Source organism: Notolepis coatsorum, assembly GCF_963971535.1.
Source record: "Notolepis coatsorum genome assembly, chromosome: 11".
Lineage (NCBI taxonomy): Eukaryota > Metazoa > Chordata > Actinopteri > Aulopiformes > Paralepididae > Notolepis > Notolepis coatsorum.
In genome coordinates, this window is record NC_140175.1 from 70,918,629 (window position 1) to 70,942,345 (window position 23,717).

At 43.7% G+C, this 23,717-nt stretch overlaps 1 protein-coding gene across 1 annotated transcript in view; it reads right to left on the reverse strand.

Annotated features, from left to right (window-relative positions):
• Nucleotides 1-23,717, reverse strand: part of arl15b (ADP-ribosylation factor-like 15b) — a 160,520-nt gene that overhangs the window by 22,148 nt on the left and 114,655 nt on the right. The window contains exon 4 of the mRNA XM_084325286.1: nt 8,802-9,010. Within this exon, the coding sequence (XP_084181412.1) occupies nt 8,802-9,010 (209 nt within the window). The remainder of the gene's footprint in view (nt 1-8,801; nt 9,011-23,717) is intronic.

The following is a 23,717-nucleotide window of genomic DNA, read 5'->3' on the forward strand; positions in this document are numbered from 1 at the left end:
GCCAGGGATTGATTAAATATGGCGGTGAACACCGGGGCAAGCTGGTTGGCACAGGACTTAAGTATGCGTCCTGTTATACCATCTGGGCCAGCAGCCTTCCTGGTGTTCACCTGCATAAACATTCTTCTCACACTGTGTTCCGACAACGAGAGAGCGTCCCCGCCCTCCCACGGTTGCCCCCCCTCCACAACAGCCGGCGCGCCAGTGACATCACTAGCCAGAGGGCTAACGGCGACACTGTCTGCACCGAACCGAGCGTAGAAGGAGTTGAGTTTGTCCGCGAGAGAGGCGTCGTCGCTCCCCATTGAGGGGGCGCTGACTTTGTAGTCAGTTATTGTCTTCAGTCCCCGCCACAAGCCTCTTGTGTCGTTTTGTGCCATTTGTGTCTCCAGTTTATCAGCATATGTCCTCTTAGCAAGTTTAACAGCCTTGCGCAAAGTGTAGACTGAAGCCTTGTACTCTTCCATGTTTCCTGACTCTCTGCCCAGGTTATAAGCCGTGGTGCGAGAGTTCAGGGCTGCTCTAATAGTACTGTCCACCCACGGTTTCTGGTTTGGGAAAACCCGCACCTTTTTCGTGGGCACAATACTATCAGCGAGTGTTGATATGTAGCTCACAACGGTATCAGCGTACTCGCTGACGTCACTGGCGCTGCCTTGAAACATATCCCAGTCCGTGTCTGCGAGCGCATCCTGGAGCATGGCCTCTGATTCGTCAGACCACTTTTTTGTCTCACGTGATCTTTGTTTGTATGCAGGGAATAAGTTTCAAGTTCAAGTTTCTTTAATAGTTGTCATACAGAAGTACAGAATACTTTTATACAAAATGCTTCTTACTGCTACACTCCAGAGACTGCAAGACAAGATAAGTATGAAATAAAATAACATAGTATAGCATGTAAATTAGAAGTAAAAAATGAGGTCAGTGTTCAGTATAGACATATGTACAATGTTCGATGCATAATAGACGTAACTGAGTTACCATATAACAATATACTATGCAGTGTACTAATATACAATACTATATAGTGCAAAGCAGAAATGGGATGAGGTACAATTTAGGTACAATTTACAGTAGGTGTACGAGTCGTAGTGCAAATCCTTTATCAATAAATATAAAGTGTGTTTGTGTGATCTAAAGTGTGGAGAGTGGGTGCTGCAGTGTGTTGTTTGTTTAAGTGAGTGTGTGCGTGTGGGTGTGTGTGCTATGTGCAATTGATGGTTGTTGCATAGTGTTTATTGTTCGTTGAGCAGCCTGATGGCCTGGGGATAGAAGCTTCTTCTGAGTCTTTCTGTGCTCGCCTTAAGACTCCGGTATCGCTTGCCTGAGGTACTTGAAACTGTTCACTCTCTCAACCGGTGCCCCGTCGATGCTGAGGGGGGCTGTAGTCCTTGACCCCCGACCTCCTGAAGTCCACAATCATCTCTTTTGTTTTGCTGACGTTCAGGGAGAGGCAGTTCTCCTGACACCACTGTGACAGATTCTCTACCTCTTCCAGGTAGGCCCTCTCGTCGTTGGCAGAGATCAGAGAATAATAAAATGGAGTCGTGATCGCTCGCGCTTACAGCACCCATCAATGGCGGAGCCGCTACAGCTTTGTAGCCGGCTCTGAACGGGGTTGCAGGAACAAGTTGCAGTCACAAGCTGACGACATGTCATTTGCATAAATTAGGAACAGTAGCGGTCCTAGTATGCTTCCTTGTGAAACACCACAGCTCACTGTGAGGGGGGGGATAGAGTACCGTTTACCTCCACCATCTGTTCTCTCCCCTCCAGGTAGCATTACATCCAGCTCACTGATGAACTATCAAAACCAATTGCTTTTAGCTTGTCAATCAGAATGGAGTGATTGACAGTGTCGAAGGCCTTTTGTAGGTCCAGCATGACCATGCCACAGTATTTGCCCGCGTCCACCTCTTGTTTGATGTGGTCGTTCAAATAGAGAAGGCATGTGTCAGTGGAGTGGGATGTTCTGAAGCCAGATTGGAATTCGTAGATTAGATTTTTTTCCGCCAGGTACTTTTCGACCTGTTCGTAGACTATTTTCTCCATGACTTTCGAGATGGAGGTAAGAATAGAAACAGGGCGGTAGTTGCCTGGGTCTAATTTGCTGCCCTTTTTGTGCAGAGGGGTCACTCTTGCAATTTTGAAGTCCTTGGGGACGTGTCCCTCTTTTATGGAGAGGTTTATTATGTGTGTGATGACTGGGGTGATGGCGGCTGCTGAGTCTCTGAAGAATTTGGAGGGGATGTTGTCATGGCCAGTGGCCTTGTTAGGTTGGAGGGTGCTCAGTTTTTTGAGTACCTCATCGGTTGTTACCATTTCTAGTTTGAAGTCGTCTTTGCGGACCCCTAGGTTTTTGTAGTATGCTACTATGTGTTCTACCCATAATGCCCTGAGTGGGAGGGTAGTTTGTTTACCAGTGTTGTGGCTATGTTTGTGAAGAAGATGTTTAAGTAATTGGCTACATCCAGCTCGTCTGTGATGAGCGTGTTGTCTGTCTTTATGTTTATGTTTGAGAATCTGGTTTTAAGTTTTTTACTGCAGCCTAGTTGATTATTGAGTCATTTCCAAAGTTCACATGGTTTGTTTTTGTTTTCCTCAGTTTTGTCATGGTGGAGGTTAGATACTGTTTCAGTAGTACAGGTGGTGGAGGTTATATACTGTTTCAGTGTCAGTAGTACAGGTGGTGGAGGTTAGATACTGTTTCAGTGTCAGTAGTACAGGTGGTGGAGGTTATATACTGTTTCAGTGTGTTTACAGACACTTGTCATTGCAATGTGGTAACAGTGAGCAACATGGATCTCGTTGCAAAGCCACATAGGACTCCTCCGATCTGGGCAAAATCTTTATTCAACGCTAAATGAGACAATTCAATTGGTGATCACAATTATTTGATAAGACAATAATCGTCATTAGAAAATCGCAAGCAGTCCTGGACTGAAAATGTGTCAAAGTATATAAAAGCGTCAACCTGCTACAACACGTTTTCTTCTCGTATGTGGCCATTTTTATTGAGGAAACCAATTGAGCATGGTCTGATTCTATTTAGGAAACCAGATGGCATGGACACGTGTGAAACAGAAACTTGTTTACTCTATTGCGTAATGAAATGTGCTTTCATTCTACATAGAACCCTTTCAGGTGAGAGTTTGGGGGATTTTTTCCCCCATAAGAATCCTAATAGTGGAATTATACCACTCCATAGTTTTCCAGTGGCCATTGTGACATCATCATTAGAATGTTAAGTTCTCAAAATTGTAACCCCCCCCCCGCCCCGGTATGCTCATAAATAAACAGTTATTTTAGAACAAGTATCAAATTTTAAGTATCAGAGCCAGTATTGGTATTGAAAAATGTCCAACAATAACAAATCCTAGCTATAGTTAATCTGCGAAATAGTTGGTAGAGGGAAAGGTAGAGCCTTGTATTGACTCTCTATACTGTTATTAATCTCACACATAGTTCTTATTCCTCTGCAGCTAGACTGGTGTGTTCAGCTATTTACCATTTGATTGACAAATAGAATATGAAATGTCCTGAGAGAGGGGGGTGAGAGTGTATAAGAGCCTCGTCTCTCTCTCTCTCTCTCTCTCTCTCCTCTCTCTCTCTCTCTCTCTCTCTCTCTCTCTCTCTCTCTCTCTCTCTCTCTCTCTCTCTCTCTCTCTCTCTCTCTCTCTCTCTCTCTCTCTCTCTCTCTCTCTCTCTCTCTCTCTCTCTCTCTCTCTCTCTCTCTCTCTCTCTCTCTCTCTCTCTCTCTCTCTCTCTCTCTCTCTCTCTCTCTCTCTTCTCTCTCTCTCTCTCTCTCTCCTCTCTCTCTCTCTCTCTCTCTCTCAGCATGGTGTTGGAATCTACCACGGACTCAGGACAGTCCATCATTATCACCACCCCCCCTGTGACTGTCAAATGGTACAGTCCACTGTTCCCCTGCCCCCGTCTCTCAGGACATTCCTTATTCTACCCTGTCAATCAAACAGTAAATAGCTGAATGGGGAATTGCTGTGTACACACACACACAATCCCCCTTTGCGCTTGTAAGATAGAAGTTAGAAACAGTCAAATATTTCATCTTTATAATGCACACACACACACACACACACACACACACACGTCGGAGAGGATACACTGAGGACCATATCCGTGCCAAATCAATACTGCTATGACATCATCAGCACTCTAGAGTAGAGTTGCAACACAACACAAATAAACACACTGGAGTTCACGTTACCTGGTAACTGCCAGGTTCTGGCGAGCGAAAAGCTTTCAAGGCTGATTTAAATCCTGTCCGACAATACCGGCTGTAGCCAACATTGTGTCTCTTACGATGCCATAATGAGGGGTGGGAAGTGAATTAGTAGTACTTTAAGACTTTACTCAATTACTGGACTCAAAGATCCCCTCCACACGTGCTTTTAATACTTGTTGTATATTCAATAACAATTTGTATGGTTTTCCACCAAAAACTTTCAATAAACCTACTGAAAATGGCTTAACAGTAAAGATAGACAGATTAATCTGGCATTTGACATTTTGAGATAATCGGCATCAGCCAATAAACAAAACACTTCTGGCTTAAATTCTTAGCTTTCGAACTTCAATATATTTAATTGGCCACTCTTAATAACATACTGTACAATGTTATGGCCTGTATAATTAGACAGATTCCGGTCTCTTAGTGAGAAAAAACAAATAACGTGTACTTGTCATCTGTACTGTACACTCTTTATTCTTATTTGTAACTAAACTAAGTTTTATGAACTGTCTGAAGTTGACCCCCCCCCCCCCCTTTAACTGGGGGACATTGAACAACCAGAAACTGAAAAAAAGATTTACAGTAATACTATATTAACTTTTTTGCCTGTTTTAATATTATTGTTTTAATATTTCTTTACACAGCCTGTAGATGATTACGAGAACCACTTTTAGTGCTAATTAGCACCTTTTTTGTTAAGAGTTAGACACAGCAGGGCTTTGCGTACACACCCACCTTCCCTCCTCTGCTAAATCAGGTGTGTTATTTTTATGCAGCCTGTAGACTAATAGGCTGCCCATAAGATTTTGTTTTGACAATAAAGTTTAATCTAGATATTTGTGTGATGTTCTGAAAACAAAATAGCCTACTACTTTATAGAAAAAAAGGCTTTATAGAGCAGAAAAAGTGTCGGAAACTAATCTTTAGAAATCTACAAATTAAAATGGTCCCATGTCCAAGATTTTGTTTCTAAAGTCTATCATCTAATGAATTATTCATACATAAGAAAGATAAATAGCCTAATTATGAAATTTGTGGGCCGTTTTCCATACATGAGGAAGGATGAGCGGATATCGCCCCAGTTCCAATCACATATCTATATAATCATATTCCTGGAAGTGACGTCACGTAAGTAAAGGCTGCTCTTAGTGTAGTAACGGAGAGGCGGGGAGTGTGCTGTGCATCTTGGGTTGGTTCTGAAATAGGTCTCCAAAGGAGCGCACATGATAAATATAATTCATTTCACATGCATAACTCATGATGACAAGCTTAAGACAAGCTTTCTCTAGGCTTTTGAAAATGTAGGGGAGACCTTGCTCGACATGGAGCAGCCAAGAGATACAAGAGAAAACTCAAGAAAACACCTGCATGGATTTTTGCATGATCTGGCAAAGCCAGCTGCCGTGCAAGGTTAGTGGAATGCTTCTTCAAATTGAAATATCAGGACATGACTGCTTTGACATACTTTAATGTGTTATTGTATCAGTTTTGTGGTAGGCCTTCTTGATATTGTGGTGGGCCACACGGAACCTATGTATGGGAAACACTGGATAATGACATTTTCACCACTGTCCTAAAAAAATATTCTAATCGTCCTGATGAAATTTGGCATGGGGCCCCAGATTCTACAGGCCTTCTACAGAGGCACAACTGAGAGCATCCTGACTGGATGCATCACCGCCTGGTATGGAAACTGCCCTCTCCTCAACCGCAAAGCGCTACAGGGGGTCATGCGGACAGCCCAGAGCATCAGTGTGTCAGCAAAGCCAACAGGATTATCAAAGATCACAACCACACCAACTGTGGACTGTTTCAGCTGCTGCCTCAGGGCCCGGACCAGCAGGCACCAGGACAGTTTTTTCCACTGAGGCAGAGAACAAATAACCCGCCTGCTGCTTGTCTGCCCACTACTCACTCACTGTACCGAGTCAATACTGTGACAATACAGAGACAATACTGTGACTATTGTAATACAACTTAGTGCTATTTTGTTGGGTTTCTGATGCTTTTTTAATGCTATTTCTATAGTTATTACTTATTTTCCCCTTGTTGTCCTATTGTATTGATATTAGGTTGTATTGACATTGGGTTGACAACATTGGGTTGTATTGCTGCAAGGCCGAGGAGCAAGGCCACTGAGAATTTCACTCCTGTATGCTGTACAGTATGGAGGATGTGCCAAACACAAATCTGAAGTATACATTGACCTTGAAAAAGCTGACCAATGCATTTGGCAATGGCAAATTTGAAATATCCAAATAGCTTGTTGAGCAAATTCCAATACCGTGTTGGAGCCAGCTGTGTTTGTTGACAGACTAGGTTACAAGCTAAATAGTCATCTAAGTGATCAAAGACAATACAAATAATAATAACGTTACTTGTGCAAGGCCATCTCTCTCGCTCTCTCCCGCTCTCTCTCACATGCAGTCTTCTGGAAATCAAGAGTGTGGATGAGTGCTCCCCCGCCCGCACTATTCACTCTAAAAAACTCTGCTACAAGGACTTTATAATAGGTTCAGAATACTGGTACTTAGTATTAAAGTGTTGTGCGTGAACGGACAATGTAAGTAAACGTTGCGCTTACTGTGGGAGCTTACTCACAATGCACAGCCTGCTCTTATGATTTGATTTGATTTGATTTGAAGTCTTTATTTCGAACATGCAATGAATACAACGAACAATAACAAAAAGCAAAACAACTCAATCTGCATGTTCGAAAAGGAGTAGGAAGAAGTATACACTTATTTAATCCTACCCCTTTTCCACTACTCAAATGAGTGTACTATTTTAAACATAAAAAAGAAAAGAAAAAAAATATATATATACCGGTATGCAAAACAAAAAACTAAAACTATATATGTATAAAATAAAATAAAATAGAAAACAAAATAAAAATGTAAACACCCGTGAATATCAAGTCCCTTCCTCATCCCTGTACCTTGTGAACATAATTTCCTTATACATCAGTTTGAATTGTCTTATGTTTGGACATTGCTTTAGCACCACATTTAGACTGTTCCACAGTTTCACTCCACATATCGAGATGGAGTGTTTTCTCATGGTAGTGCGTACGTTTAGCACCTTTAAATTGTGTTCTCCCCTCAGATTATAACCCCCCCTCCCTATCAAAGAACAATTCTTGAATGTTTCTTGGAAGTGCATGACTTTTTGCTTTATACATTAATTGTGCCGTTTTAAATTCCACAAGATCATTTAACTTCAATGTCTTTGACTCCAAAAACAATATGTTAGTGTGATCACGATAACCTGCAATGTGAACTATCCTTATGGCCCTCTGATGATCTATCAGTAAAGTGTCAGAGTGTGTGATAGAGAGGAGATTCAGACCTGCAATTCTACTATAGGCTATAGCTATAACATTATCTCTATTGTAGCTTTATGGATCGAAGCACAGACAAACACACACACAGGTTCAGCAACGCTTATGTTACTAACAATGTTAGAAGCCTATGATATAAATCATTAACAGTTATTGTCTGTTGGTAACGTTATTGGTAGCTTTTGTCAACGTAAGCCCATTTAATTGATTATCAGGCTATCTAGCCCATTAGCCATTGCAACCCTTATACGAAAGGTTAGCTATCGTATAACTATAAAACCAATTGCTTACAGTAGTAGATTGTCCTATCAGCTGTTGCCCACTGTTGCTCTCAGTTCTGACAGCTGTGCTGTTGCCCACAGGTCTGCGTGTCTTTAACGTTACCCAGGGTTCCCACAGATATTGCAAAATAAAATTCTAGGACTTTCAAGTACTTTTCCAAGCACTATTTTTTCATTTTAAAAGGGCATTTAAAAGGATACAATTCACTTTTAAATGCTGTTTTTATAGAAAGAAAACTCTGATCCAATATTTATGGCTTAAAACCAATTTCCGACAATTAGTTACACTTTAAATAAAAAAAATGTATTTCTTGTTTCAGAATTTTTTTTATCATGGATGAACAAAGCTTTCAATGCGAATGGTTGATTTGAATTAAGGACTTTAAGCACCTTGTTTTCAAGGAATCCCAGGCATTGACTTTTTTTTGTAAAAAAAAAAATCAAGCACTTTAAGCACTTGAAGGACCTTGTGCGAACCCTGGTTACCCTACTGTGTCAGTGATGAAGAAATGTCTGCGAACCACTTAATTTAAATATAATTTTTTAAACGCAGTATGACCAGCTCTCAATGTAAGTTTGCTGAACAACAGCAGACCACGGGCTCACCAACAATACAAGGCTTTACTCGTATCGTCCCTGAAGGGTCCCAAATGACACATCTGAGCGTAGTATATAAATAAATGTACAGCCCTGAGACGTTGGGATGCTGTTAATTTCTAGCCCTGCATTGAATGGTAAATAATCACTTATGGGCCTGAGAAAATGCTTTATAGAACACGTTCCAAATTGTAATAAGGACTAGCTGAAGGCTCATGCTCTGCTTTTTTAGCAAAAGGTTAAAAATACCAAGAATGATGTTTTAAGCCTCTGCTGCCACAACATGTGCCTTGGTAGCTTGCAGTGTGCTGCCAAAACTATGTATTTCTACCTCCTGTGTGGACCGTGCGGCTGGTTTGTCTTGGTGATTAGCCAGTATTAGGAACGGCAGGGTGCATAGCTGAGGGTGTTGCAAGGCTGAATGGAGCTCAGACCGAGCAGACTCCAAATCCTCATCTGACGAAGCAGAGTCCAGAACGAAAAGCACCCCCTGGGACCCCTGGTAATACCGAGACCAGTACTTCTTTATCGAGTCAGCACCTAGGAAATGAAAGAAAGACACATTGAAAAGAAAGGAAATTAGATTTTACTTTAATATGTTGTTGTTTTTAATGGCACATCACAAAACAATTCAGATTTTGTTAAAGGATAACTCCACTATTTTGGGAAATTAGCTTATTTAACATCTTCCCTGGAGTTAGACAAGAAGATGCATACCTTTTTTGTCTCTGTGCGTGCATTTTAGCTTTGGGAATAGATGCTCCGTTAGCATAGCTTAGCTTCATCACTGGAAGTGAGGCAGGACAGTAGCCTTACAGTGCCTTACAGTGTATTGCAAGGTCTGACATTGACCAAACTTGATATGCATGACCTTGGTGGGCTCTAGGTCAACTCCTGAAAAGGGGGTCAATGTCAGACCTTGCAATCAAAAGTTAGGGGCGCACTGAAATTATGGCAAGGGTTATTAGCCCCCTAACTTTTGATTGCAAAGTCTGACATTGACCCCCTTTTCAGGAGTTGACCTAGAGCCCACCAAGGTCATGCATATCAAGTTTGGTCAATGTCAGACCTTGCAATGCACTGTAAGGCTACTGTCCTGCCTCACTTCCAGTGATGAAGCTAAGCTATGCTAACGGAGCATCTATTCCCAAAGCTAAAATGCACGCACAGAGACAAAAAAGGTATGCATCTTCTTGTCTAACTCCAGGGAAGATGTTAAATAAGCTAATTTCCCAAAATAGTGGAGTTATCCTTTAAGGATTTATAATAAATAAATGAATAAATGTTATTTTAAACATTCTGTTTGTTTGACCATGTGACATAAACCAGGTTCATTATTTTAGAGCAGCAGTGGAAATCAGGCTAACTCTGTTTGTGGCCCTGTAAGATAAACCAGACTAGCTAGCTCTGTTTGGCACTGTAACATATACCAGGCTAGCTCTGTGTGTGGCCCTGTAACAGAAACCAAGCTGTTTGGCACTGTACAGAAACCAGGCTAGCTCTGTTTGGCACTGTACAGAAACCAGGCTAGCTCTGTTTGGCACTGTACAGAAACCAGGCTAGCTCTGTTTGGCACTGTAACAGACACCAGGCTAGCTCTGTTTGGCACTGTACAGAAACCAGGCTAGCTCTGTTTGGCACTGTACAGACACCAGGCTAGCTCTGTTTGGCACTGTACAGACACCAGGCTAGCTCTGTTTGGCACTGTACAGAAACCAGGTTACCTCTGTTTGGCACTGTACAGAAACCAGGCTAGCTCTGTTTGGCACTGTACAGAAACCAGGCTAGCTCTGTTTGGCACTGTACAGAAACCAGGCTAGCTCTGTTTGGCACTGTACAGACACCAGGCTAGCTCTGTTTGGCACTGTAACAGAAACCAGGTTACCTGTTTGGCACTGTACAGAAACCAGGCTAGCTCTGTTTGGGACTGTAACAGAAACCAGGCTAGCTCTGTTTGACACTGTAACAGAAACCAGGTTACCTGTTTGGCACTGTACAGAAACCAGGCTAGCTCTGTTTGGGACTGTAACAGAAACCAGGCTAGCTCTGTTTGACACTGTAACAGAAACCAGGTTACCTGTTTGGCACTGTACAGACACCAGGCTAGCTCTGTTTGTGGCCCTGTAACAGAAACCAGTCTACAGTAGGGGGTGATGGCGGCTCAGGAGGTAGAGCGGCCGTTCTACTGGTTCCCAGTTCGATTCCTGCTCGTGCTCGGGCATTGTGTCGAAATGTCCTTGACCCTAATTGCTCCCAATGAGCAGGTTGGCACCTTGCATGGTTGCCTCCACCGGTGTGTCGGTGTGTGAGTGAATAGGTGAATGTGAGAAACAACCCATTTTAAAGCACTTTCGATAAAAGCACTATATAAATGCACCATTTACCATTTTAAATAGCTCTGTTTAGCACTGGTGGGAACATTAGTCTAGCCCTGCTTGGCTGTAAACTGGAACTCAGGCTAATAACTTCTAGACTGGACTGTGTTCCTGAGACCCCCAGTGAAACACTGTTTTACCATCTGCTAAGGATGTGATAACGGGTTGACTAAACAACAGACTTCCGACATGTTCTCTGTGTCGACAGTAATAGGACATCTTTTATTTTATTTTGTAATGGCCTATTCAAAACATTCTATAAATGTTAGTTTTTCAAAATAGCCTATTCAAAACGTTCAAATATATATTTTTTTAAACCAACTGTACTCTTTTCCAAATGGGAGAGTGTAGTGTTCTAATTCTGTAAACCATTGAGATAACGAGGCGGCAGTTTAGAAAAATTTTAGACTCATTGAAGATTGTGCTGCATATACTGTATGAGAACGGTATGCTATATATGTCAATGAATGGATAGACATTTTACAGAAGGTATTACCGTCCGTTGGTTTATTTCTAAATGAAACAGCTTTGCGGAAGGTAACGCATCAGTCAGTTCACTCTCCAAACTTTTCTGTCCATCAAAAGGACACAAACCTGGCGGAGACAGACTCGACACTAACCCTGTCCAAACACCCAATACCCCTCTTTGAAAATGAATTCAAAACAGACATAGACGGTCAGATACAACGAATCAATGCAGCCGCATACCGTTATACAGAACACAGAGAGGGAACATCTATCTGCACTCTGCGCAAGTGTGGTGCTGACAGGACAGCGCAGACACGGTCTGTTGGAATGGCGGTGATGAAGTGTGGAAAGAGCAAATCCATATCAGATATGGGAAAATAAATAGGCCTATCTGGGAAAATGATTACATTAAGATACATTTTGTGGTGAATTAAGCCATAAAACATGACTTGTCGATAGATGCCCCAGATACATTGACTAGCAAAAAACGGTGTCGTTCACATCCCTACTATCTGCTATCAGCTCCCTGCCTGGTACTACCAACTACTACTCAGATAACCGAGAGAGACAGATAGACAGACAGAGAGAGACAGAGAGAGACAGAGAGAGGGAGAGTGTGTGAGTGTGTATGTGTGTGGAGGGGGTGAGATGGGCGGGTCAGAGATACGGCAGAATATGATACACACATGCAAAGTTAGAACTCAGCAGAGCTTGCTATGAATTTGATGTTAAAACCACACAAGGCAAACAGACTGCAGTCTAATGGAAATCAGTCAAGAGTTGGATGAAGCACCCCATGGTCTTTTTTGTTTTGGTGTGTGTGTGTGTGTGTGTGTGTGTGTGTGTGTGTGTGTGTGTGTGTGTGTGTGTGTGTGCGTGCGCGTGACATTATCCTACTGACAAAAATGTGACAGAAACAGAATTTATTCTTTGGGGAAAAAAGCCTAAATGAAGATAAATGTCAGCTACCAAATGTTACCATTCTTGTTTAGGGCTGCCTTCTCTTAGTTGTTAGTTGATTAGTCAATTGACCTATCTCAAACCCTGCCCTCTTTGTGATTGGAGGATCAAGAAAAGAGGGCACCACCGCAGAGACAGTGGGATCGAATCCGGCTGCCGCGGTACCTTGGTCGGCCGTCCATACTGACACAATTGGCAGTGTCAGCGGCTGTTGCGACATGCACGGGCCGTTGGAACGTTCATTTGGGAGAAATAAATACGAATATTAATGACTGTGTGAATTTGTCTTACTTGATTTTGTCACTATTATTAGATACAGTTTACAATTGATCTCAAGAACTAAGTATCACTTCTATAAGTTAGATGCCAAACCTATTTTCTTTGTATTGTGCTTGTGCTGCATGATGACAATATATTTTAATCTAATTATCTGTGCCCTCCCATTTCAATTGAAAAATGCATTCCAGAGCGGCCGGGTAGCGCAGCGGACTAAACGTCTGTCTACCACCGCAGAGACAGTGGGATCGAATCCAGCTGCGGTACCTCCGGCTTGGTCGACCATCCATACTGACACAATTGGCAGTGTCAGTGGGTGGGAAAGCCGGTGGGGTGGGTCCTGGTCGTTGTAAACAGCGACTCCTACAGTTCGGTCGGGGCGCCTGCACAGCGAGGGAAGGCTCTAAGAGAGGTAGTGTGACCTTCCACACGTTACACTCTCCCAGTGAGAGTCCGCGCTGCCAGGTGAAAAGAAGCGGTGGGCTGGCTACACATGTGTCGGAGGAAGCATGTGATAGTCTCCGCCCTCCGAGACCGACGGTAGGGGGGGTTAAGTGTGCAACGACCAGGAAGGGGATTGGGAATTGGCATAACGACCAACATTGGGATGGGAGAAAACCGGAAAAAGGAAGGGGAAAAAGATAATAAAAAAAATAGAGGGCAGAGTTTGAGATAGGTCAATTAATCGATTGGTTTGGCCTATGTCGTCCAAGCCTTTGTTAGTAGATTTTTAAGCTTTTTTTCCATGCCAAATGGGTTATTATCTGAAGAATGATAAGTACAGATGTAGCCCGTAGGACGGTCTGCACTGCAGAGTGGTTTCCGGTGGTTGCCGTATTAACAGTATCAACCAGTAGGGGCGCTCGGGTTGCGCCAGGTTACTTTAGTCGCTCGGTAAAGGGGAGCGGAGAAAACTGCCATATTCTCAGCTTGAATACACAGCGTGGATGCTGTGTAAAGAACAATCGAGACCATTTTCAAATGTCCAATCTAACGAATTTCGTTTGCTCATAAAATGCTTAAAATGTTAAATATGAATTCTGATTCTGTTTTGTCCTATCCACTATCCTGTGATTATGAGAGCTTCAAGCCCCTCTAATATGCAGCGCTAATGCACGCACAGATCTCACGTTGCATATTAATACAATACACTTTTTTTATGATATAATTAGGTTTTTTGTTTATTTTCTAGGCAAAGATAATTAGAAAAATATTTGAAGCCATTTTTGAGTTTGGTAAATAAATGCTTTGCCTTTCTAGTTCTCCGCTTGATATAATTAATCAAATGTCCAATCTAAAGAATTTTGTTTGCTCATAAAATGCTTAACATTTTAAATATATGAATTCTGATTCTGTCCTATTCACTATCCTGTGATTATAAAAGAGCCCACAAGCCCATCAATACGCAGCACGAATGTGGCTTGCGCTCCGAGACATTTACATTGTCACGCGAATATTTGAAGCATTAATGGAACATTATGGCAACTTAATCGGGCAGTTTCTCCCCTCTCCTTTAATCAATACGATCAATGGATTCAGTGAACCATATTACCCCGGGTTGGTGGTTTAGCGTTTTCTCATGTTGCATATTATTTTAAGTAGACATTAACCATAAAGACTCGCTCCTAATTTAATATAGCCTATATTGTCATTTGACATTGTCACTTCAATAAAGTAAATGAGCACTTTTTGTATCATATAATTAGGTCTTTTGTTTCTTCACAATGTCAAACACGATGCAAGTGCAACAGACGGCTGTTGCGACATGCACGGGCCGTTGGAACGTTCATTTGGGAGAAATAAATACGAATATTAATGACAATGTGTGAATTTGTCTTACTTGATTTTGTCACTATTATTAGATACAGTTTACAATTGATCTCAAGAACTAAGTATCACTTCTATAAGTTAGATGCCAAACCTATTTTCTTTGTATTGTGCTTGTGCTGCATGATGACAATATATTTTAATCTAATTATCTGTGCCCTCCCATTTCAATTGAAAAATGCATTCCAGAGCGGCCGGGTAGCGCAGCGGACTAAACGATGTCTACCACCGCAGAGACAGTGGGATCGAATCCAGCTGCGGTACCTCCGGCTTGGTCGACCGTCCATACTGACACAATTGGCAGTGTCAGCGGGTGGGAAAGGCGGTGGGGTGGGTCTGGGTCATTGTAAACAGCGACTCCTACATTTCGGTCGGCGCGCCTGCACATCGAGGGAAGGATCTGGGGGAGGTTGTGTGTTCCTTCCACACGTTACACTTCCCCAGTGAGAGTCCACGCTGCCAGGTGAAAAGAAGCGGTGGGCTGGCTACACATGTGTCGGAGGAAGCACGTGATATATAGTCTCTGCCCTCCCAGACCGACGGTAGGGGGTAGAGTGCGCAACGACTAACATTGGGATGGGAGAAAAAACTGAAAAAGGAGGGGGAAAAAGATACAGTATTTTTTTTCCTTTTAAATAAATAAATGCATTCCAGAGCAATTCAGCATTCCAGACCAATTTGCCGTCATTGTTATTCTTAATTTTTTATTATGTGCCCTCCCATTTATTTTTTTGGCATTTTTATTGCTTTATTGGACAGACCCGGCATAGAGGAAGGATGGGAGAAGATATGGGGGGAGGACATGCGGCAAAGGTCGCCAGGTCCGGGAGTCGAACCCGGGACGGCCGCGTTGCACTGCAGCGCAGTTACGTGGTGCGCCACCCTGGCGCCCCATGTGCCCTCCCATTTCAATAAAGAAAAATGCATTACAATTCCAGAGAAATTCCATGATAATCGCCCTTTACTGGAATACACAAAACACGTTGTAATTTTCCGGCTGATTTATGAATCGTTTTCAAATAAACTGTAGATTATCGATAGTATATGTGTACTTATGCACGCTAGAGAAGCGGGCTGAAAGGTCGGTTATCCATGCCGTGGTTGTTTATTGATCCAACGTTATAGCACCAAAACACATAATCGACGCTGCTCCGAGCCTCGCCAGTGAATGTGATAACACGATACTGCTTGCCTGAGAAGAGAAACCCCGGGACCGGAATTTTTTTCTGATGCACAGTCCCACCCAATCCAATCCAATGATGTGCAATACCATCCGGGAGACGATAGGCGGCGGTATTTGCCCTTTTCGAGCTCAGACCCATTCCCAATAATAACTTCAGGCTGGATGGATGAAAAATGAATGGATATTGCTAATAAAAGAAATAACGATTAAAACCGAGTTTTCTCGGGTTTTCTCGGGTCTTGGCACTCAACGCATGGCGAGTTAACCTGACTAATCTTGTGGTTGGCACTGAATGTTTTAATAAACAAAAAGGCTTGTAGTTGGAGCTCCAATTTACAAAGTTGGACAGACTGGTGCGTGTGTGTTCTTAACCGTGTGCGTCATGTATATAATAATAACATTGATTCTACAGACATCCTCTGAATTAAATAATTATAATAATACTGTAATAATAATAATAATAATAAGGGGGGGGGTGGGGGGGAAGGGAAGGAGAAGGAAAGAGTGAAGAGCAAGCAAGAGCATATGTATTGTATTGTATTCATTATGTGTATATCTTTTAATCTACATTTATTTTGATTATTTTGAAGTACTGGACAGTCATTATTGTTATTATTATGTCGGTCATAGTCCTGTGATTTATTGTGGATTTCTACTGTTAATATATTGTGTGTCTAGTTTTGTTAAAAAAGGGAAAATAAAAAACATTTGTTAAAAAAAACCCAATAAAAATACTGTAATAAATACGACAAAATATGGCATTCAACCGATGTATTGGTTGAGGGACAATAACAGCGTTAAATGTATTGCGACGTGCACGGGCCGACTGCCGGAATGTTGGGAACTGTCGGAATGTTAATTTGGGAGAAATAAATAATAATAATAATGAAAACAGACAAGTTTAACAAATTCCATATAAAACTATAGTTTATTAAGATGCAGCAGGCGGCTTGGTGAGAAAACATAGGAGCGCCCCTCTGGGCAGACAGACACACACACACACACACACACACACACACACACACACAATATGGCATATCCGTTGCATTTTTGAGTTAGGTAAATAAATGCTTATTCTCTTATAATTATAATAATAAATAAGACTATACAGTATCTGTTATTTCGATCAACAATCCATGATTTTATTAGAACTCATAATAACACAAACAAATCGATCTGTTTATTAATGTTTCTCGAGTTGCACACAAAGCGGGGTTTCAGAATATTTCGAGACTTTGCGCCTCCTGGTGGCGTTATTATAGTAATCTACCTCAAAATGGCAGACAGTCCTAATGGCTGTAACTGTACATCTCTGGTAAACACTAGATTTAAAAGACGTCCCTCTGATAATTGCATGTGGGAAACACAGTTTTAGATTTGTCAAGTAAATCAACTAGGGACGAGACAATTTAAAATTCAATTACATTTCGGACCATTTAAAATTCAATATATTGCGATACAAAAATGTATCATGAGGCAGAAAAACATATTTCAATATCAGACAGCTACATATAATTCTGCCGTAACAGTAATCGCAATTGCTCATTACAGTTTGCACAGCAGAGGGCGCTATCACCATTTTGTATGCAATTCTCCACTTGCACAACCTGAAAGTAGGCACTTCCGGCTGACTTCCGGTTGCCAATGGTACTTCCTGTCCCATCCAAATACATTGGTTTTAGCTACTTTTCTCCCCTTATTTAAACAACTTTGTCGTCACAGAGAGGCAATGAAACGTTTGTATTATTATAGTATAGAATGTATTTAATAAGCAAACGTTTGTCAGCAGGGTTTTTGGGCTGTATTTCATGTAAAAACGTTTACTGTTAGTTTCCTTGCTCAGCCAGCATTAGCCTTCATTAGCTAACAGAAGCTAGTGGTTAAACAGGCCGGATTAGCTTTGAGCTAACTATCTTTCCCGACCCATGTATTCATTCCATTCTAAACATAACGTTAGTTTACAAAACATGACCTGTCTATATAACGTTGAGGAACAAATTATAAGTGTGTGGGTGTGTGTTTTGGTGAACATTGGACTGCAAACAGAAAATGCATCACAGTTACAGACGGTAGCTACTGTTAGCTGCACTCAGGCTGGCTGCACTCAGGCGGCGCGATCAGCCTGTTGGACAGGGAATGAAGATCTCCAGCGAACACTTCATTGCCTCGGATTATGTTGTTGGGGGTGGAAGGCTTGTCCAGAAGACCACTAATCAGCTGAAGCCTGATACGGTTCCCTCGGTCTTCGACAGACAGACCGGCGCAGGCTCCCGGGAGCGATGGCTAGCTAGTTAGCACCAGTCGGGGACCGGCGTTAGCTGCCGGGAGCGATGGCTAGCTAGTTAGCACCAGCCGGGGACCGGGAGCGATGGCTAGCTAGTTAGCACCAGTCGGGGACCGGCGTTAGCTGCCGGGAGCGATGGCTAGCTAGTTAGCACCAGCCGGGGACCGGGAGCGATGGCTAGCTAGTTAGCACCAGTCGGGGACCGGCGTCAGCTCCCGGGAGCGATGGCTAGCTAGTTAGCATCAGCCGGGGACCGGGAGCGATGGCTAGCTAGTTAGCACCAGTCGGGGACCGGCGTCAGCTCCCGGGAGCGATGGCTAGCTAGTTAGCACCAGCCGGGGACCGGGAGCGATGGCTAGCTAGTTAGCACCAGTCGGGGACCAGCGTCAGCTGCCGGGAGCGATGGCTAGCTAGTTAGCACCAGTCGGGGACCGGCGTCAGCTCCCGGGAGCGATGGCTAGCTAGTTAGCACCAGCCGGGGACCGGGAGCGATGGCTAGCTAGTTAGCACCAGTCGGGGACCGGCGTCAGCTGCCGGGAGCGATGGCTAGCTAGTTAGCACCAGTCAGGGACCGGCGTTAGCTGCCGGGAGCGATGGCTAGCTAGTTAGCACCAGCCGGGGACCAACCGACTAACTAGCTAGCCATCGCTCCCGGCAGCTAACGCCGGTCCTTGGCTGGTGCTAACTAGCTAGCCATCGCTCCCGGGAGCCTGCGCCGGTCTGTCTGTCGAAGACCGAGGGAACCGCATCAGGCTTCAGCTGATTAGTGGTCTTCTGGACAAACCTTCCACCCCCAACAACATAATCCGAGGCAATGAAGTGTTCGCTGGAGATCTTCATTCCCTGTCCAACAGGCTGATCGCGCCGCCTGAGTGCAGCCAGCCTGAGTGCAGCTAACAGTAGCTACTGTCTGTAACTGTGATGCATTTTCTGTTTGCAGTCCAATGTTCACCAAAACACACACCCACACACTTATAATTTGTTCCTCAACGTTATATAGACAGGTCATGTTTTGTAAACTAACGCTATGTTTAGAATGGAATGAATACATGGGTCGGGAAAGATAGTTAGCTCAAAGCTAATCCGGCCTGTTTAACCACTAGCTTCTGTTAGCTAATGAAGGCTAATGCTGGCTGAGCAAGGAAACTAACAGTAAACGTTTTTACATGAAATACAGCCCAAAAACCCTGCTGACAAACGTTTGCTTATTAAATACATTCTATACTATAATAATACAAACGTTTCATTGCCTCTCTGTGACGACAAAGTTGTTTAAATAAGGGGAGAAAAGTAGCTAAAACCAATGTATTTGGATGGGACAGGAAGTACCATTGGCAACCGGAATTCAGCCGGAAGTGCCTACTTTCAGGTTGTGCAAGTGGAGAATACTGTCTCTCCTGGGTAGAGTAGAGGCTACAAGTCCTGCTTGTTGCAACAGTGACTCCTACTGGTCGGTCTTCTCAGCAGGGAGGGGATTTGGGGGAGATAGCATGAACCTCTGCAGTCATTACACTCTCCCAGTGAAACTCCTCACTGTCAGGTGAAAAGAAGCGGCTGGCGACTCCACATGTAGCAGAGAGGAGGCATGTGGTAGTCTACACCCTCCCCTGATTGACAGTAGGGCTGAGCTATGACCAGGAAGGGAATTGGCATAACGACTAAATTGGGGGATTAGAGCAAATGATAAAAAGGCACCAAAAAAACGTTGACAGACCTGAGATCAAGAACACTCGTATCATCCCATTCCTAAGATCAACTATTCAATTAGTGAACAAAGTCCTCGACTAGCAGTTAGGGGTTAAGTGTCTTGCTTGAGGACATTTTGACGCGCTGCTGGGAGGAGCCAGAGTCGAATTGGGAACCTTCTGGTTACCAGGCGACCACTCTACCTCCTGAGCCCATGCATTGCATTGTGGGGTAGATTAGAATGACGTGTGGACAGACATCTTACATACAGTACATACACTACAGTTAGGTCCATAAATATTTGGACATCAACAATTTTCATAATTTTGGCTCTGTAAACCACCACAATGGATTTTAAATGAAACAACTATGTCAATGTCCAAATACTTATGGACCTGACTGTATATACACAGTATATGTACATTATGTATTATAATACATTATTACCCATTACAAAAGGTGTTCCACAAGGATCGGCCCTAGTTTTATTTATTATTCATATTAATGATATTATTTTGTCCTTGAAGGGCTGTTCAAACGATTCCAGATGTTCGGGCGGATGGACATGGTGGTGGTTGGGGGGGGGGGGGGGGGGGGCGTTGTGGGTGTCCCCCAGGGCTCGGTCCTAGGACCCCTTCTCGTCTCCCTCTACACTAAATCACTGGGTAACATTATCACGTCTCATGGCTTCTCGTATCATTGTTATGCCGATGATACCCAACTCTTCCTCTCCTTCCCTCCCTCAGATATCCACGTCTCTGAGCGGATCTCGGCCTGTCTGTCCGACATCTCCGCCTGGATGACTACCAACCACCTCAAACTGAACCTAAGCAAAACGGAATTGCTCCACCTGCCGGCCAAATCCTCCCCCCTGACCGACCTTTCCATCACAGTCGAGAATGCAGCTGTGACCGCGTCCCCGACCGCCAAGAACCTTGGTGTTGTCCTCGACGACCAGTTGAACTTCTCTGCTCACATCGCAGCGACAACCAGAACCTGCAGATTCCTCCTGAACAACGTCAGAAGGATCCGCCCCTTCCTGACAAAAGAAGCCACCCAACTCCTCGTCCAATCAACAGTCATCTCCCGCCTCGACTACTGCAACGCACTGCTCGCTGGCCTCCTGGCCACTGCCACCAAGCCTCTTCAACTCATTCAGAACGCAGCGGCCCGCCTGATCTCAAACCTACCGAAGTCGGCCCATGTCACCCCACTTCTTAGGGACCTGCACTGGCTCCCCATTGCTGCACGTATCCGCTTCAAGGCCCTCGACCTAGCATACCGTGCGGCAAAGGGAACCGCTCCCGCCTACCTCCGGTCAATGGTCTCTAACTACACACCCTCAAGACCCCTACGCTCTGCATCTTCTGGCCGCCTCAGACCTACTCCTATCCAAGCCCCGGGAGGGTCATCAAAGAGAAGCCGCCTATTCTCAGTCCTTGCCCCACAATGGTGGAATGAACTACCCACCCCAGTTAGGACAGCCGAAACCCGTCCAATCTTCCGCCGTCAACTAAAGACGCACTTCTTCAACCATTATCTGAAATAATAATATAAAAAAGAAATAAATTAATTAAAAAAGAAAATAACTCTAACCCTAACTAACCTTACTGTCATGCACTTGTCCTAATAAACTAACCTACACTGTAACACGCAACACTTTGATGAACATTGTTACTCAGCTAATAGAGTTGTACCCTTCCTGATGACTTGTCGTACAGAACTTGTAAGTCGCTTTGGATAAAAGCGTCAGCTAAATGACTAAATGTAAATGTAATGTCTGAGATGGCACTGGGACCTTTGGGACGCTTTGGGGTGCTGTGGGGGTTGTGGCGGGTTCTTCAGGCATGTTCTTCGTCCCTGGGGTGTCTGTGAGTCAGGAGAGTTCAATGGTGGGGAATGGCCGGGGTCCGTTCGGGGTGCGTGCGGGAGGCTGGTGTTCGGCTCTGGGGGAGGTCTGGGCGGGGGGGTTTGGTTGGAGCCTATGGCGCCTAGGGATGGGTACCGAATTCAGTACTTTTGAGGTACCGAACCAAAACACGTCGGTACTACTGAGTATCGATTCAAGTGAGATACCGATTTTTTTTTAAAACTTTTTAAAACTTTTTTTTTACCTTTTTTCTTTTCATGTCAACGTTCACATGCACAATATATGCTTACCTAGGATTTGACTTGATTCAACAACAAAGCAGTCGGAGCAATGGCAAGCCAAAAACGGTCGAAATTGTAGTTATTTGAAGTTTGGATTTTTTTTTTCGCGATTGAGGTAGGTAAATAAAATTTCTTGAGACTAAAGTACCGAAAAAAGGTACCGTTGGGTACCGGTATCGATTCACAGGTACCGGTACCGTATCGGTTAAAATGTGAAAGGTACCCATCCCTAATGGCGCCTATGGCTTCGGCTGGGCCTTTCCCGGACGCCTGAATACTTTCGACAACAAATGTTTGTTTTTCCGCGTCTCTGATTGGCCACACGCGTTTCTGGTCATGTGACATGTGCGCCAATCGTGGGACTGCAAGTTTCTACACTGGTTAAGCTTAGGCGCTCTTTCGAAGTTGGTTAAGGTTAGAGTTTGTCTTAGAGCATGGCGATAGAACGCCTGCCCTGATTCCAAACTCTAACCTTAACCAACTGCGAAAGAGTCGCCTAAGCTTAACCAGTGATAAACTAGGCGTTAGGTAGTTTGCAGGCTGTTAGACCCGGAAATAGGCGCAGAACTTGCTGTCCCACAATTGGCGCACATGTCACATGACCTGGCCAATCAGAGCTATGGCTTCTGCAGTGTTTTCGTCTTGGACCGTCCGTGGTGCTGCATGTCTTCTCATTTGACCGCTGTTGTGTCTGTCTGCTTGAGTGTTTGGAGTCGCTGCCCTGCGTGGCTCCTTTGGCATGGCTGCAGGTCCTGGGGGCTGGGGCGCGTGACCAGTCATTCCTCCGTGGAGTTTGGGGCGTGGGGTTCACTGGTGTCCTCGTGGTGGCGAGGGCGCCCGGACCAGGGGAGATGGAGCAGCCCGCGGGGGTGGCATTCCCTTTTTTTTCTTTTAATAATAAATTTGTATTATGTTTTTGGTAGATTTGTATTGGTTTTTTACTACCGGGCAGTCCGGTAGAGAGAGAGAGAGGAAGAATGGGAGATAGACGGGGGGGGGGAGACATTCGGCAAAGATCGCCTGGTCCGGGAGGCGAACCCGGGACGGCCGTGTTGCGACGCAGCGCAGTACGTGGTGTGCTACTTGAGCGCCCGGGGATGGCATTCCTGTCGGCGTACATGGCGGTGTCGCACGCAAGCTGTTTGTGTTTTCCTTCAATCATGACATGCTTTATCGGGGGGGGGGGGTGTCTTGGATGGGGATGTGGTGGGGATTGATGTGTGGGGTGTTTGGGGGACTGACTGTTCTGGGGGGGTTCACATGCCTTCGAGCAACACTGTACTTATTGTACCTATTTTATGCCTATTCTTATGTCTGCATGTTCTACGTTGCTCTACTTTTATTGTCTTTTATACCTATTCTTATGTCTGCACTTTATGCATTGTTTTTATTCTGTCCGCTGTATACAAATTGTATGCCTATGTTAATTTTATGCTATTTTATTATTTTATTTTAGTTATTATTTATTATTATTATATTGTAAAAAAAATTATTGAAATGTCTAAGTCTCGACGACATTGAAAATGAGGGTGACCTCAATTGTCCTTTGAGAATAAATAAAGGTTTGAATGAATATGAATATAGAAAATCGGTAGTAGAGCTAATAATTTAAATTGCATATTCCATTCCACCTCTGTGAGATGGTCTACAACATAAAAAAAGAAAACGTTGGTTTGTAGTGGCAAAAAAAGAAAAAAAAATTAAATGTTGTTACAGCAATTTCCTGTAATCACCAATCATGGAGGCAGCTTGTTGAGCCTTCTGAGAAGACTGCAAATACTTCACGGGAACTTTGGCTGCATTGAATTCCTAATGTGACGGTGCACCCATCGCCTTATGGTAAAAAAATTTAAAGTCCCAAAATATAATAAATCTGAATAATCTGATTTCACACAGTTGTAGTTGAGACTTGGGACAACATTTCGATGCAAAAACCTTGTTGTTGGCTCCTATTTAGGGGAGTAGCCATTTGAATGAAAAACGCAGATACCATTTCTACAACCAATCATCAATTGGTTGGCTATAATTTGAGCGGTC